General features: G+C 41.3%; 2 protein-coding genes across 23 annotated transcripts in view; one reads left to right on the plus strand and one right to left on the minus strand.

The window, feature by feature from the left end:
* The window catches only part of KCTD19 (potassium channel tetramerization domain containing 19), a 27,687-nt gene extending 16,363 nt beyond the window's left edge, over window positions 1-11,324 (minus strand). The window contains exons 1-2 of the mRNA XM_061387478.1: window positions 11,232-11,324; window positions 8,245-8,541 (exon numbers count right to left, since the gene is read on the minus strand). Coding sequence (XP_061243462.1) covers window positions 8,245-8,541; window positions 11,232-11,234 — 300 coding nt within the window. The 5' untranslated portion in view covers window positions 11,235-11,324. The remainder of the gene's footprint in view (window positions 1-8,244; window positions 8,542-11,231) is intronic.
* A 1-nt stretch (window position 11,325) lies between these two features.
* The window catches only part of LRRC36 (leucine rich repeat containing 36), a 91,625-nt gene continuing 86,490 nt past the window's right edge, over window positions 11,326-16,460 (plus strand). For 15 of the 22 annotated variants that reach the window (XR_009730811.1, XR_009730810.1, XR_009730809.1 and 12 more), the window contains exon 1: window positions 11,386-11,480. Coding sequence is in view for 12 of the 22 variants with exons in the window: in XM_061387495.1 (XP_061243479.1) it covers window positions 11,411-11,480 (70 nt within the window). In the remaining 10 variants the exon portion in view is untranslated. The other 7 variants (XM_061387507.1, XM_061387517.1, XM_061387512.1 and 4 more) reach the window with 3 other exon arrangements.

The following is a 16,460-nucleotide window of genomic DNA, read 5'->3' on the forward strand; positions in this document are numbered from 1 at the left end:
GAAATGCCACCCAGGAGAACAACCTGTTTGAGGATGGACCTAAATCCCCTTGGAGGTGCTGTCTGGTACCCAGGTGTGTCCTTTGGGGCAGGTCAGAAGTGAGAGTTCAATTAGCTTGAGAGGTGTGCTAGTTGAAGGAATGGTCTAATTTATAAAAATCAAATTGTTATAAATTGTCTCCATTTCCTGTTACTTCCACTAATGTAAAGTGTGAGCAGTATCATATCCTCCAAGAAGTGTTTGACAAATCTAAAACGGGGAAGAAAAAAAAAAAAACCAAACAAGTAAATCTACAAGGATTGCAATTCTTGCCAGTCAGGAACATGCTGCATGCATTAGACCCAGGAGCCTCAACTAGATTTTTTCCTAAACTCTGTCAGATAATCCCTGCTCTGATTTCTAGAAATATAAGGCCTTCCATTCATGGGAAGCCATTTGGCTGCTTTAAGAATCCATGGAACCCCTAACCCCTTTATTCTGCTTTATTATTCTCAGTAACACCTACTTGTTCATTTACTGTCTCCCAGTCTCCCCGAATATATATAACCTTCAAGACCATGAGGACCCTGTCTGTTTTGTTCTCCATTGCATTTACAGCAACCACAGTAGTGTTTGTGGGATCTCAATGTATTTTTGTGGAATGAATGAATGAGTGAAGAGCACGTCAGAGAGCTTATGCTTTCAGCTGCCCCTTGGCTTTGCTGACTAAAGTTGCCAGAATGTGTGGCTGGTCTTCCATGGACTTTAATTCCCCTTTTGTCTGCCTGAATACTACTCCTAGTACTTTTACTCTTCATATGTTATGACCTAGAAATTATTAGAGGGAGGATTTCTTTATGGAAATACAAACCCGAATTCAAATGGCTAACTGCTAGCACAAGGTAATTAATGTTGCTTTTGGCTCAGATTATAGTGAAAACATGTCAATCAGAAGTAACATAAGACTGATGGCATGGGGGCGAGTGTGTGTATGCACTGTTGCCAAAAGATGGCTGACAAATGTCCTACTGGCAGAGCCCTGGGACTTAATCTAGCTTTTCCAAAACAGCAGCAGTGCTCAGAGAAGCTTTATGCTCTGATGTGGGCTGTTGGAAGGAATGTGATGGTAAGAGAGCCTGGGGGAGCTTGCAAATCTCCAAGTGCTTTGTAAAGACAAGAAGGGCCAGCACCACTTGGAAGCTCAGAGGAGCAAGACTGGTTGAACAAAAGGATACGCAGAATAGATGCTATCAGCCAAACAAGCCAAATAAGACACACCTATCAGCATCTCTAACCTGCCCCTCCACTGCTAGCTCCAGCCCCCCACCCTGAAGTAGATTCAGCCTTCACTCATCATCTTGGATACATCATTCAGTGTTCGGTCAGCACACATTTATTAAACCCCTCTATGGGCCCAGTACTGTGATGCTGGGAATGTAAACATGAAAAGAATACAAGCTAGTGAGGGAGGAAGACGTATGAATACATGATCCCAACAGAATTAGCACTGATCTGAGAGCAGAGGCAAACTACCTGGAAATATCAGGCTAGTCTTCCTGTGGGCCTCATTTCGGCTAATTCTTGAAGGGGAAATGTTCTATAAAGAGGGAACAGCAAGTGAAAAAACGTTGAGAGGAAGAATTTAGGGTGCTCAGTGACATGACTGGACATTAAGAGGTGGGCGTGTGTGTATGTGTGTGTTTGAGTGTGAGCATGTCTGCATGCATGTGTGTCTATGCATGCATGTAGGTTTATCTATGTGTTGGAACATGAGCCAGGACAAGCAGATGGGCTGTCCTGTGAGGAGCCCTGATGCCATGTTGAAGCATTTATACTTGAGTTGTCACTTACCCACATCCATAGATGAGGTACACTGTTGGGGTAAGTATCTGCTGTTTATGAAATGTGCCTTTACAAGATCACAGTGGAAATCTGTCTCATATCATAAGAAAATGGAAATGTGAGACTTGTCAGTGGTCTTTTCTCTTAAAAGTGTGATCAACATTTGTGTGATCAACATAAAAACACTCCTGGCCCCCTTGAGCACAAGGATTGCAGGCCTATTTGATTTGCTTGCCGGTAGCAGAACACTCACAGGTGGAACAATTCAAGTTTCCAAACTTACAAGTCCTCAGAAGGCATGAAAAAGTAAATACAATTAGCATGTATTCAACATACTAAGTCCTTGGTGGACTTCGGGCAGGCAATAAAAAGGGAATCTTGAAGCCTTGTGAGTTATCCTGAAGAAAAATTTCACACTTTGCAGTAGCAGCTGTGACTCCCAACCAAGCTGATAGTATGTTTGTGAGACTTGGAGCAGCTTACATTTACACAAAGGGGACTTCCCGAATTACACAGAAAAATCTATGAAGCACTGTGGCATTAATGTACAGACTAGTTTATGCTCCCCCTGTGAACAAGATACGACATTCCTAACCATCCAGGCTTGAGGATTTACATACCAACCTTGAGGACTCCAAATTTATGTCTCTAGACCTGACTGCTTCCCTGAATTCCAGATCTATACATCTGGCTGCCTGCCCCCACCACCATCCAGAATTTTAACGAGCACCATTTTCTTGCCTGTCAAACTTAATACATTTAAATCCAAACTCCTGATTTTTCCCTCTGAGCCTGCACCTCAGAACCCTGAAATGTGACTTTTATATAAATTTTATGTGTCACAAATATATTTCTTTTGTTTTTTTTTTAACCATCTAAAAATGTAAAAACAATTCTTAGTTCATAAATTGTACAAAAAAGGTAATGGGCTGAATTTGGTCCATGATGTAGTTTGCTGACTCCTAATGTTAAGCCGGAAGTTAATGATTTTTTATAGCGCTATTGAAATGTTTCATATTATTTCTAATGTGAATAAATTTCATATTATATGGGCTTCCCAGGTGGTGTTAGTCATAAAGAATCTGCCTGCCAATGCAGGAGATGTAATGTGAATAAATTTCATATTATATATATAAATGAAAAAATTTACTCACCTAAATTATACAATTCAGTAATTTTTAGCATATTCACAGAATTGTGCAGCCATCATCACAATCTATTTTAACATCATAAAATGAAACCCTATGCTCATTTAAGAGTCCGTTGCCCATTTTTGCTCACTGTATCCTTCTCACCCTGTACCCTGGCCTTAGGCAACCACTCATCTACTTTCTGTCCCTGTAACTTTGCCTATTCTGCACATTTTATATAAGTGGAGTCATACAATATACGGTCTTTTGCGTCTGATTCTTTCACTTTGCACAACATTTCAAAGTTCATTTTCATCGTTACATGTATCAGTATTTCATTCCTTTTATTGACAAATAACATTTCATTGTATAAATATACCATTTTGTTTGTTCATTAGCTGATGAACATACAGGTTGTTTTCACTTTTTGGCTTTTATGAATAATTCTGCTAATTAACATTAGTCTACAAGTGTCTGTGTGGACATTTTGTAGGTTTTAATTTATTTGGGGTATATGCTGGGTCATATGGTAACACCATGTTTAACTTTTTGAGGAACTGCCAGACTGCTTGCCAAAGAGGTTGTACAAATTTACATTCCTATCAGCAGTGTATGAGGGTTCTAATTTCACCCTATCTTTGCCAGCACCTGTTACTGTCTTTTTGATGAGAGGCATCCTAGTGGGTATGAAGTGGTAACTTAATGATGGTTTTGATTTGCATTTCCTTGATGGCTAGTGATATTGAGCACCTTTTCATGTGCTTATTGCCCATTTGTATATCTTGTTTGGAGAAATGTCTATTCAAATACTTTTAAAATTTATTTATTTTGGCTGCACCGGCTCTTTGTAGCTGAGTGCAGACTTTAGTTGTAGTGAGCAGGGGCTACTCTTCATTGCAGTGTGCGGGCTTCTCATTGTGGTGATTATGCTTGTTGGCAGAGTATAGGCTCTAGGCACTCAGGCTTCAGTAGTTGCAACACATGGGCTCATTAGTTGTCGTTCATGGGCTCTAGAGCTCGGGCTTACTAGTTGTGGCAGATGGGCCCACTTGCTCCGTGGCATGTGGGATCATCCTGGACCAGGGATCAAATCTGTGTCCCCTGCATTGGAGGGTGGACTCTCAACTCTCCAGTGGACTTTCACTGGACCAGCAGGGAAATCCCCTTTGCTCATTTTAAATTTGATTGTCTTTTTGTTGTTTAGTTGTAAGAGTTCTTTATGTATTTTGATTACATGTCCCTTATCAGATTAGTGATTTGCAAATATATCGTTCCCTTCTGTGTGTTGTCTTTTCACTTTCTCGATGGTGTCCTTTGAAGCATAAAATTTTAGAATTTCGATGAAATTGAAAATTCATCTAATTCTTTTGTTGCTCATGTTTCTGACATTGTACCTGACAACCATTGTAACTTAAGGTATAATGATCTTTTAAAATTTTAAATTTGATAATTTTATTTCTTTCTTTAAACATCTCCAAAAGCTACCTATAACATTTAGAATAGATCCTGTATAGTCACCTACACAACTCTGCAAGATCTGATCTGTAACATCCTCTGACCTCATCTACTTTTGACATCTCTCTACTCCCCACCACCACACAGTGTGGCATGTGGGATCTTTGTTCCCTGACAAGGGGTTGAATCTTTGTCCCCTGCAGTGGAAGTGTGGAGTCTTAACCACTGGACCACCAGGGAAGTCCTGGCACCTCCCTGCTTCTCACTGCACCTGACAATGGCTGCTGAGTCTGCCTCTTCCAAGCCATTCTAACCTCAGGGCATTTGTGTTTATTGTTCTTATGCCTCAAAGCTTTTTCCTAGACATGTCCATATCTTATCCCTTTTTCATTCAGTCTTCTGCTCAAATATTGCCTTCAATAAATCCAACCCTGACCACTCTTTCTAAAGGAGTAGCTGACCTCAGTAACTTGCTACACTTATGACATACTACACAACTGTATATTAAAAAACAGATTAGATATAAATGCTTTATTCTTTCAACATATTCCAGTACTATAAGGGTGGTGCCTGATAGAATAAATAAAAATTACACATGAAAAAAAGAAAATCAGAGACTTCCCTGGTGGTCCAGGGGTTAAGACTCTGCCCTTTCAATACAGGAAGCGTAGGTTCAATCCCTGGTTGGGGAACTAAGATCCCACATGCCATGCAATGTGGCCAAGAAATAAACAACAAACAAGTGAACCTAAAAATTTTTTTTAAAGAGAAAATCATATAAACACATTCTTAAACCCCAAGAAGTTCTAGAATACAGAACTCTTTCACTATTTCACAGGAAACACTGCTCTATTCTTCATAGCACACACCTCTATCTGACCTTATATGACTATATAGTTCATTCTGTGTCTCCAGTACTTGGCCTGTGATTGGTGCTCAATACATGTTAATGTTACACTTAGAATCAAGATAATAATAGGTACTGAGTGTGCCCTTTGAAGGCCAAAGCTATAGGCCGGAAGGAGGTAGGATGGGCAGGTAGATGGCAAGGAGGAATGGGAGAGCTAAAGGGTAGGGATGTGAGGGAATGAGGAAGGGTAAAGAGTAGAGTAGGACTGTGAGCTCAACCACCTGTCCTCCAGATGCTTCCCATCTCATTCTACTAGTTGGTTCCTCTATGGTTTTCCAACAAAACTTACTATATTATAGATAATCTTGAGTAGGATATGCCACGTGTTAAGAGCATGGGAACTTTAGTTAGTGGGAGGCAAAGTCCCGTTTTTATTGTTAGGGGCTAAATCTGAAGTACTCTACAGTGAGCAAGCAGCACTAACAGGTTAGAACAATTAAGAATAGTGTTGTCCAATATGTGACTATTGAGTACTTGAAATGTGATAGCCTGAATCTGAGATGTGCTGTAAGTGTAAAACACACATCAGATTTTGAAGACTTGGTACATGAAAAGAATGTAAAATATATTAATTTTAAAATACTGATTACATGGACTTCATTGGTGGTCCAGTGACTAAAGAATCTGCCTGCCAGTGAAGGGGATACAGGTTCGACCTCTGGTCTGGGATGATTCCACATGAGCAGGGTAACTAAGCCCATGCCCCACAACTATTGAAGCCTGAGTGTCCTACAGCCTGTGCTCCATAGAGCCCATGCTCCACAACAAGAGAAGGCACCACAATGAGAAGAGAAATGCAACCAGAGAAAGCCCGTGTGCAGTAATGACACAGAACAGCCAAAAATAAATGAATTAAAAATAAATACTTTATAAAAAAGAAAATATTGATTACATATTGAAATGACAACATTAAATATACTGGGTTAAATAAAATATACTGTTAATTTCACTTGCTTTTTTTTTTAATGTGGCTACTAGAAAAATTAAGTTACGCATATGGCTCACAAATGTGGTTAACATTATATTTTTATTGGATCATCTTATATGTTCCTTAAAACCCATAGGAATAATGTCTGGTACCTAGAAAGTTTTCAGTAAATACTGGCTAAATGCATTAAAGCCAGCTGCCTGAGAAGGGTCTTTAGACTAAGAATTGGCAAACTCTGTTTTCTCCAAGCAAACTGTTTGTGCATTTAGGCAAGAACCTGAGTACGTGGACAGGGCTTAACAGTGAGGAAAGTGATGGAAATGTGTGAGGCTATTGATTTGCTTGAGATTGCTGTGTTTTTTCTCCAGCTGTATTTACACTCTGCTTCAGTGAATAAATACCACTTAAGCTGGGTTGGCCTAAATGTTTATTTCTTTGAGAGCAACATTTCTGAAACATAAGCACTTGTTTTATGGTCTGTTTTGGGAGGCAGATCCATATGATTTTTCAAATACTGCTACTGCTCACACAACTTGCAACTTTGGAATTGGACCAATTCATTGGCTGCTGAGTTGTTACCACCCATTTAGAAATTGCTTCCCAAATATATTTTGTCTCAATTTGGGAAATAAGGACATCAAAGGAATTAAAGGGCTTGATAAATTGTGTAATAGCCTTGTGCTCTTTAAAATAGTTCTTCAAAAAGTTGCATAGATCTCTTTGATTTTCTGCAATGAACAACTGACTCCCTCCTTTCCCCCATTAAATGGTGCTTGGGAATTCCCTGACAGTTCAGTATAAGGACTCTGCATTTCCACTGCTAAGGGCCTGGGTTTGATCCCTGGTTGCGGAAGAAGTCATATGGTGGAGCCAAAAAAAAGTCAGCAGCTATCTTGACATTCCAGGTCCTTTAAGTGAATATGAAGCAATTGTAAGCAATTCTAGTGTTCAGTTCCTGGGATAGTTGAAAAAATTTTTATTTCAGGTGGGTAACTTAAAAAAAATAAAAAGAATATACAACAATTTGCACTGATGAGTATATGGGTTTTGATTTCCAAATATATAATACCTTTTAAACATTAAATACTGATTTAGTAAACAGTGTCCATAAAAACATGCATTGTGAGATGTTCTCGATCCTGTATGACCCAGATATGCAGGGACTACATCAGTTCTCCTCTTTGAGGTGTTGGGGAGGCATGGTTGGTACCACACTGAGCTGCACTGTGGCTTGTTGAGTCAGTGCTTCTGAAGACAGAGTAAACAACACCTTGTCCAGACAGTGGGATTAATATGGAGCAAGACCAATGGTCTTTCCCAGTTATAATATTTAGCTCTTCCAGGTTAAAAAAGTCATTGTTCAAAAACAAAAAATAAACTACTTAAGATAAACCATAGAAATGATTTCTGTAGTTGGAAGAAAAATTAGGAAAGAAGGTAATGTTCTCTGGTGATACTATGATGGTTTCAAAGTAAAGGTATTTAAAGCTCTTACACCAAGAATAGTCTTGGAAAACAGAGAAATGAAGACAAAGGAAAGATTCTGCAGTTTGAAGGACTTTTTTGCTTTGCTGTAAGTGAACACTGTGTACCTAACAGGCACAATGAGAAGTAATGTTGTCTGACACATCTTTCAGATTTTAAATCTCAGACACAGTGCATGTAGTAAATCCTATAATTTCTAGCGTATTCACCTTTCAAAATTCAACAACAAAAAGAAGCTTAAATTAGGATTTCCAAGAGTTAAGATCACCATCTCAGGTGATGGAAAGGTCTATCCGGGGGTCTGTGGTGACTGCTGGTATAGACAAGGCAGAGTTAGGATGAAATCCTTTATTCAGAACATGCATTTACAATGTACTGTTTATTACTTTAACTCTCTCATCACACCTTCTCATTAGAGGATCATCTCAGCAACCAATATATAAAAGGACACAGATTTTTAGCAATGTAAAGCCTATATTATTGAGCACCACTTCTGGAAGTTAAGCATATCTTACCTGCAGCAAAGGCATCAGCTGCAAACCCAGTGCTTGCTCATAGAGCAAGTTCAGCTCTGCACAACTGGAGAAGGACAGTTTGGAGGTGTAGAGGTAATAGTGCACATGTCTGAATGTGGAACCATCTCTGTCGATGAACAACCTCTGGTTTTCTGAAGAGGTCAGTGCTGAAGCCTCTTTCCATAGCAGGGAGTCTGGGAACTGAGCAAGTTTGCTTCTGGGAACTGAGAAATGCCAGCCCCCGACATTGAAATGAAACAAATCCTCTGCTGATTCATGAGGCATACCAGGCTCCTCCTAAAGAGAAAATGAAAAGAGATCTATGCAATAAAAGGAAATAAAAAGCACCCATATTGGAAAGGAAGAAGTAAAATTATCTCTATTTGTAGATGATGTGATCTTGCAATAGAAAATCCTGAGGAATTCACTAGGAAATTACTAGAAATAAGTTCAAGAAGGTTGAAGGGTATAGATCAATATAAAAAATCAACTGTATTTTTATATGCTAGCAATGAACAATAAAAAATTGAAGTTAAGAAAACAATTCCATTCACAACAGTGTCAAAATGAACAAAGTATTTGGGAATAAATTTAACAAAAGAAGTATAATACTTGTACTCTGGAAACCCCAAAACATTGTTGAAAGATAATTTAAAATACCTAAATAAATGGAAAATCTTTCCATGTTCATGGATCAGAAGACAATATTGTTATGGTAGCAATACTCTTCAAATTGATCCCTATGAAACACAATCCCTATGAAAATTCCAACTGATTTTTTTTCTTTTGCAAAAATTCACAAGCTGATGTTAAAATTCATACCCTATTATTGGCCAACAGAGGAAGAATGATTTTCTCCTTGCCTAGGACAGCTCAACCAATGAGACACTGCCACAACTCAGCCAATGAAAAGTCACTAAACTTCAAACTCCCAGTTTCCTCCAGTGTATTTTTTTTTAAATAACAGCCCTTCCCAACTTCCCCTTCTCCTCTACAAAAGTTTCCTCTCTTCCACTTTACCAGTCTTGCATGTGGTTCACCATAATTGCATGTCCTGAGTTGCAGTTCTTTACTGTTCCCAAATAAACTTGTTTTACTGGTCAAAAACAAAACCTAATTGTTTCAGGTTAACAAATTCTAGGTAAAAATTAGGCACGTTGAAGTGATTGGGGTGCGATGTACCGATATTTCTAATTTATTTTTAAATTTATCAAAAGATAAGATGAATCAATGGAGAAATGGATAGAGGATATGTGATTAAACAACTACAGCAAAATGTTCATCATAGAATCTAGGTGGTGGCTATATAGTTTCACTGTAAAATTCTTTCAAACTTTCTAAATGTTTCAAAATCTGCATTAGAATGCTGGGAGGTAGGGGAGATTGTTGCTCAATGGAGGAAAAGTCCAATTCTCCAACAAAAACCTACCATCTCCAATTTTGACATCTGGGTAAAGAAAATAAATGCATGCCATGAAGAAGGGAGTGAGGTTCTTTTCTCTTATAAGAAGCCTGATTTAAATATTCAGATATAAAGAAAAACAATTATACATGTCATGTTTGAGGCTAGATTAAAGGGGACATGAAGAGAAGGATTATAAATTGTAAAATGGTGACAAGACTCTCAGAAGCAAAGGTGGAAAAACCAATCTAATAAGCTAATCTAGGCTTTTAAACGGAGAAGGCAATGGCACCCCGCTCCAGTACTCTTGCCTGGAAAATCCCATGGACGGAGGAGCCTGTTAGGCTGCAATCCATGGGGTCGCTAAGAGTCGGACACGACTGAGGGACTTCACTTTCACTTTTCACTTTCATGCATTGGAGAAGGAAATGGCAACCCACTCCAGTGTTCTTGCCTGGAGAATCCCAGGGACAGGGGAGCCTGGTGGGCTGCCATCTATGGGGTCGCACAGAGTCGGACACGACTGAAGTGATTTAGCATAGTATAAGCTTTTAAAACTTCCCTGGTGGCTCAGACGGTAAAGCGTCTGTCTACAAAGCGGGAGACCTGGGTTCGAGCCCTGGGTTGGGAAGATCTCTGGAGAAGGAAATGGCAATCCACTCCAGTACTATTGCCTAGAAAATCCCATGGACAGAGGAGCCTGGTAGGCTACAGTCTATGGGGTCGCAAAGAGTCGGACAGCTTTTAAAGAGTCGCAAAGCTTTTAAATCCTGGCCTTTCTAAACATGGCTAAGGCTGAACACGACAAGCTGAGAGTAAGGATCTCACCTAGACCAGAAAGCATAAATATGCACGCAAACACGATTTTGCTTTCTATTCTCCTTAAAGGTGATTAGCTGGCCCTACAAGGGCCTGTAGTTCTTGAAAGACAAAAGGCTTCTTGTCAGATTGACTTCAGGAAACAGGGTAGCCTGTAGTCATCACTGCTGCTGCTGGGGCTAAGTCGCTTCAGTCGTGTCCGACTCTGTGCAACCCCATAGACGGCTCTGTTCCAAAGAGTGTATCTCTCTTCCCCACACTGATTCCTCAACCCTAAAGAAGATCAATCAGTTGATCCTGCTTCCAAATCAATTTCTAGAACTACCTCATGGTCTACATACAGGACCTCAACTCCTCAGAGCCAGGGTTTCGTATCTGGAGCTTTCCATCATGCTTCAGAGAGCTGCCCTCCAACCCAATCCTTCCGATCCCCCACCCGCCATTACGTTCACCCACCAGGGCACCGCTTTGCCTCAAAATCAACATTCCCCAAGCACTGAGATTGAAGAACTTTACCCCGTCCGAGGCACAGCCTCACCTTTCAGACCTGGAGTCCCACCCCCCATCCCCAGAGTTCCTTCAACTGACAAAGCAGGCACATTCTTCTGACTCCTCAAAACTAGACCCCAGACTCTTCAAAGCTGGGCCTATATCCACCCTGTGTTCCAGAGTCAGGTCCCTAACCCCACAGCCCCAGTCCTCGACCACATCGCACCCATTCCCTGTTTTAGTGTTTTTGGTGCCCCCGCCAGGGTGGGCTCCATACCATGGTCCAGGCTCCAGAAGCGGGTGGACAGGCACGTGACCAGGAAGATAACGGACCTCGGGAGCGCGGCGGCGCGCGGGGCGGGGCGGGGCCTGGCGGCGCTGGGCGGGGCTTGGCGCGCGACAGGAGGTCTCGCGGGCCGCGACAGGTGAGCGACGCAGCGGGGCAGGCGGGCAGGGATGGCGGAGCAGTGGGAGCTGGACGAGGAGGGCATCCGCCGCCTGGGGGCGCTGACCCTGGAGCAGCCCGGTAGGGCCCGGTTGGGAGGGTCTGGGCCGGGAGCCCGGGGTTCGAAGCTGAGGGGAGCAAACTGAGGGCGAGGCAGAGGAACCTGAGGTAGTCACGGGGGAACGGCGGCGGAGGAGCGGTCTCTGAGGTAGAGGAGCGCTCCCTGAGGTAGAGGGCCGTCCCCCTAAGTTAGAGGAGCGGCCCCTGAGGCGGAGGAGGGGTTACGCTGAGGTAGCAGTGAAGGAACTGCAGTTACCGGGGAGTCTGGGGCAGAGGGCGAGAAATTGAGGGAGGGGAGCAGAGTCTAAAAGGGAGAAGGAGAAACGGGGTTAAGCGGACTCTGAAGCTAGGAACAGAGAACTGGACTAAGTGGAAGGAAACTGAGCCCCAAGAGGGGCTACTAGTGGGAGAAGGGAAGCGCTGTGAGAAAGGCCGTTCGAAGTTGGGGTGCTATTGGAGGAGACACGAAAGGTTGATTTTGGCAATTCCGGAAACTTCCACCCCAACTTGTTTGATTAGGGTGAAATAGGTAAGGATGTTTCTTGATGAGCCAGCCCTGTCTTCGTCCAGTCTTCTTCTCTAGAACTTGGCCATTTCCTTGATCCATCTGTATGTGTCGCCTCATGAGACTCGAAAGGAGCCTGAGGTAAAAGGAATAGTAGCTGATAGATCGAAGCGTTTAGATCGCTTCGTCCTGAGGTGAACCTGGCGGAGTGACCTCTGACCCGACCTTTGACCTGGGGTCTGAGTCACTCAGCTTGCTTTTTTAAGTTTTTATGGAATAGAAATGTTGGAAAAGTTATCAGCGTTCCTGATTCTATTTTGAACCCCCCCTTTTTTTTAACAGTTGAGGAAAATTAGGTTTAGACTCATGCCCCAAGTCGCACAGCCCTAAGTAATCCAGCGATGGTTTATTAATCCAGACTCTGATTCCAGAGCCTGTCCTCTAACCACAACAAAAAGTTGCCTTTCTTGCTTTCTCTAGTACTTTTTATTGGGGGAATATGCAATAATTTGGTTTTATTTTATTTAAATTTATTTAAAATGTATTGAAAGTAGTATATGCTGGTAACAAATACTACATGATGGTTTGGTGTGCATATCAATAGATTGATGTAGGTATTTCAGGTTTTTCTTTTCCAAACCACTTTGTGCTTCCCTAATTTGAAAAGCTTCATTGGCTTCACATACTGGTGTACCTTTCTTTCTTTCTTCCTCTCCTTTGTTTTAAAAAATTTATTCAATTTGATTGGGGGGGGGCGCATATGCCTTCCATTATCCAGCTAGAATAATATGTGGCAGTATTTTTTTTGGGGGGGGCGCTTCTTTGCTTGTTTTTATTATATGTGAATAACAAAATTAATTTTGCTCATTCTGACAATTCAAACAATACAAAAGTCTCTAAAGTAAAAAAATATTCTTCCCTCTCCCTCCTTCTATACTTTTCCACTGCTTTTACAAACATATTCCTTTTTTTTTTTTTAAGGGATAGAGCATATATATCAATATGATTTGGCAATTTGCTTTTTTACTAACAATAAAACATAGATATCTTTTTTCTTTCTTTCTTTTGGCTGCCACTTGGCTTGTGCAATATTAGTTCTCCAATCAGGGAATGAATCCAGGCCTGGGGCTGTGAGAACATGGAGTCCTAACCAGTGGACTGCCAGGGAAGTCCCATAAATGGTGTTTAAAGCCATGGGGCTGGATAATGTAGATAGACAATAGAAGGCTTAAGACTCAGCCCTAGGGCATTTCAATGTTTAAAGCTTAAATAGGGGAGAAGGAAAGTGATGTTTTGGAATTTAATAAAGGATAAATGGCAACCCACTCCAGTACTCTTGCCTGGAGAATCCCATGGTCGGAGGAGCCTGGTAGGCTATAGTCCACGGGGTCACAAAGAGTCGGACACAACTGAACGACTTCACTTTAACTTTCACTGTATCAAGTAATTCCCTGGTGGCTCAGTCAGTAAGGGATCCACCTGCAATGCAGGAGACTGCCTGCAGCCCAGGAGACCCGGGTTTGATCCCTGGGTCTGGAAGGTCCTCTGGAGAAGAAAATGGCAACCCACTCCAGTATTCTTGCCTGGAAAATCCCATGGACAGAGGAGCCTAGCGGGCTACAGTCTATGGCGTTTCAAGACTTAGCAACTAAACCACCAGAGGAGTCTGTGGGCTGCAGTCTATGGGATCACAACAGTTGGACAGGAGTTAGCGACGAAACCACAACCACTGTTTCAAGGAGGGAGTGGTCAGAAGTGTCAAATGCTATTGACAGTCTGAGCAACCTAAGGCAGAGAAGTGTCTGTTAGATTTGGCAACATGGAACTCATTGGTAACTAACTAGGGAAGAGTAGGGAGGAAGCAAGCCAGGCCGTGTTGGGATGAAAAGGGAATAATATGTGAGGGAAAAGAAATAGAGAAGATAAAAACTTTTGCTGAGAAATTTGGCTATAAAGGATAATGCATAAGTGGAATATTAGCTAGAGGATATGAAGTGGAATTAAGAACAAGTTTTTAAAGACATGATATCCTAGAGCATATTTGCAGGCTAATGATAATTACTAGGAAGGAAGATAAAATATGCAATTATATACTTTTTGGTTCCTAAAAATAATTCCATTAATTAACTTATTATATGCATACTATAATAACTGTACTATGAAAAGTAAGTCTTGAGCCCCTATCCCCCTCCTTGGCCCTGCCCCAGTTTTCCTTCCTGACAGTGATCACTGTTTCTAATATTTTGGATAGCTCTCTCTACATATTCTCTACATAGATGAGCATTTGTACTTACTTTATAATTTTTTATTATGGCAATTCACAAATATATCCAAGAGTAGAGATGACAGAATAGTGAATTGCAATCAACCTAATATCAATAGTTATCATCAGTTCATGGCCAATCTTCTTTCATCTATACCCTGCCTATCATCTATCTACCCTCAGTCCCCTGAACTATTTTTTTTTAAGATTTATTTATTTATTTTTTACTGTGTTGAGTCTTTGATGCTGCTCATGGGCTTTCTGTAGTTGCAGAAAGTGTAGGTTACTCTTTAGTTGTGATGCAAGGGCTCCTGATTGTGGTGGCTTCTCTTATTGCAGAGCATGGGCTCTAGGAGCACAGGCTTCAGTAGTTGTGGCACATGGGTTTAGTTGCCATGAGGCATGTGGGCTCTTCCAGGAGCAGGGATGGAATCTGTGTCCCCTGCATTGGCAGGTGGATTCTCAACCACTAGACCACCAGGAAAGCTCTGTGCACTGTCTAGTTTGAAACAAGTCCTAGTCATATGACTTAGCCCATGAATATTTTAGTATTTATCTTCAAAAGATTAGAACTATTTTAAAAATCACATATAAAACCTAAAAATATTTAACAGTAATTTCTTTCTTTTATTTTTGACTCTGCTGGATCTTCGTTGCTGTGCGCTGGGTTTTTCTAGTTGCAGCGAGCAGGGGCTATTCTCTAGTTGCAGTGCATGGGCTTCTCATTATGGTGGCTTCTTTTGTTGTGGAGCTTGGGCTCTAGGTATGTGGGCTTCACTAGTTGTAGCATTGTTTTCTTAATATAATTATAAACTTATGGATTTAAATATTTTGGTGTGTTCCAGTCCCTTGCAGTTATTATAATTGATGCTGAATTTGTCCTGAATTTAGTAGTGGGAGATCTTTCATGTAGATTTCCGAGGCCTTTTTATTTATTTACTTGAAACTGTTTCATCATTATTATAAATAAGCTTTATTATTAATTCAGTTTGTAAGTGAACTATATAAATGGTTTTCTATAAAGGGATTACTTGTTTTCATCAATAAAACATGTTTTTGCCCAGTGGAGTTATTATAGCCCATGAAGTAAAATTGGAAGATCGTTCTGTTGTTCTTGAGATCTATAACTTTCAATGTTTGATTTGTTCTACAGTCTATTTGTCTTCACTCTATAACTGTTGAAACTGAGTGCATAATCTCTTAACTGTGTGTGTTAGTCGGTAAGTCATGTTTGACTCTTTGTGACCGTAGCCCACCAGGCTCCTCTGTCCTTGGAATTCTCCAGGCAAGAATACTGGAGTGGGTAGCCATTCCCTTCTCCAGGGAATCTTCCTGACCCAGGGATAGAACCCAGGTCTCCTGAATTGCAGGTGGATTCTTTACTATCTGAGCCACCAGGAACGCCCAAGACCTGTACTTCATATGAATCATCAAAGAACATCTGTCCCAGTGGCAGTTTATCATTTGATTGATAATTCTAGTTCCCTTTAAAAATGTTAAAACATCTGCTTTTTGAAATAGAATACAGTGAAAGGCATGTGAAATGCAGCCAGGGCAGTGAATGAAATCATAACTGACCTTAGCTTTTGGCCCATGGTAACAAGACGCTTACTCCTTGGAAGAAAAGTTATGACCAACCTAGATAGCATATTGAAAAGCAGAGACATTACTTTGCCAACAAAGGTCCGTCTAGTCAAGGCTATGGTTTTTCCTGTGGTCATATATTGATGTGAGAGTTGGACTGTGAAGAAGGCTGAGCGCCAAAGAATTGATGCTTTTGAACTGTGGTGTTGGAGAAGACTCCTGAGAGTCCCTTGGACTGCAAGGAGATCCAACCAGTCCATCCTAAAGGAGATCATCCCTGGGTGTTCTTTGGAAGGAGTGATGCTAAAGCTGAAACTCCAGTACTTTGGCCACTTCATGCGAAGAGTTGACTCATTGGAAAAGACTCTGATGCTGGGAGGGATTGGGGGCAGGAGGAGAAGGGGATGACAGAGGATGAGATGGCTGGATGGTATCACTGACTCAATGGACGTGAGTCTGAGTGAACTCCGGGAGTTGGTGATGGAAAGGGAGGCCTGGCGTGCTGCGATTCATGGGGTCGCAAAGAGTCGGACACGACTGAGTGACCGAACTGAACTAAACTGAAAAAGATTCTCAGTGTATTAGGTCATTGCATACTACAGAGCTACCAATATGGTGCCCTCAAAGTTGGGATTTTTTTTCCTTTTTT

This window comes from Bos javanicus, chromosome 18 (assembly GCF_032452875.1).
Source record: "Bos javanicus breed banteng chromosome 18, ARS-OSU_banteng_1.0, whole genome shotgun sequence".
NCBI lineage: Eukaryota > Metazoa > Chordata > Mammalia > Artiodactyla > Bovidae > Bos > Bos javanicus.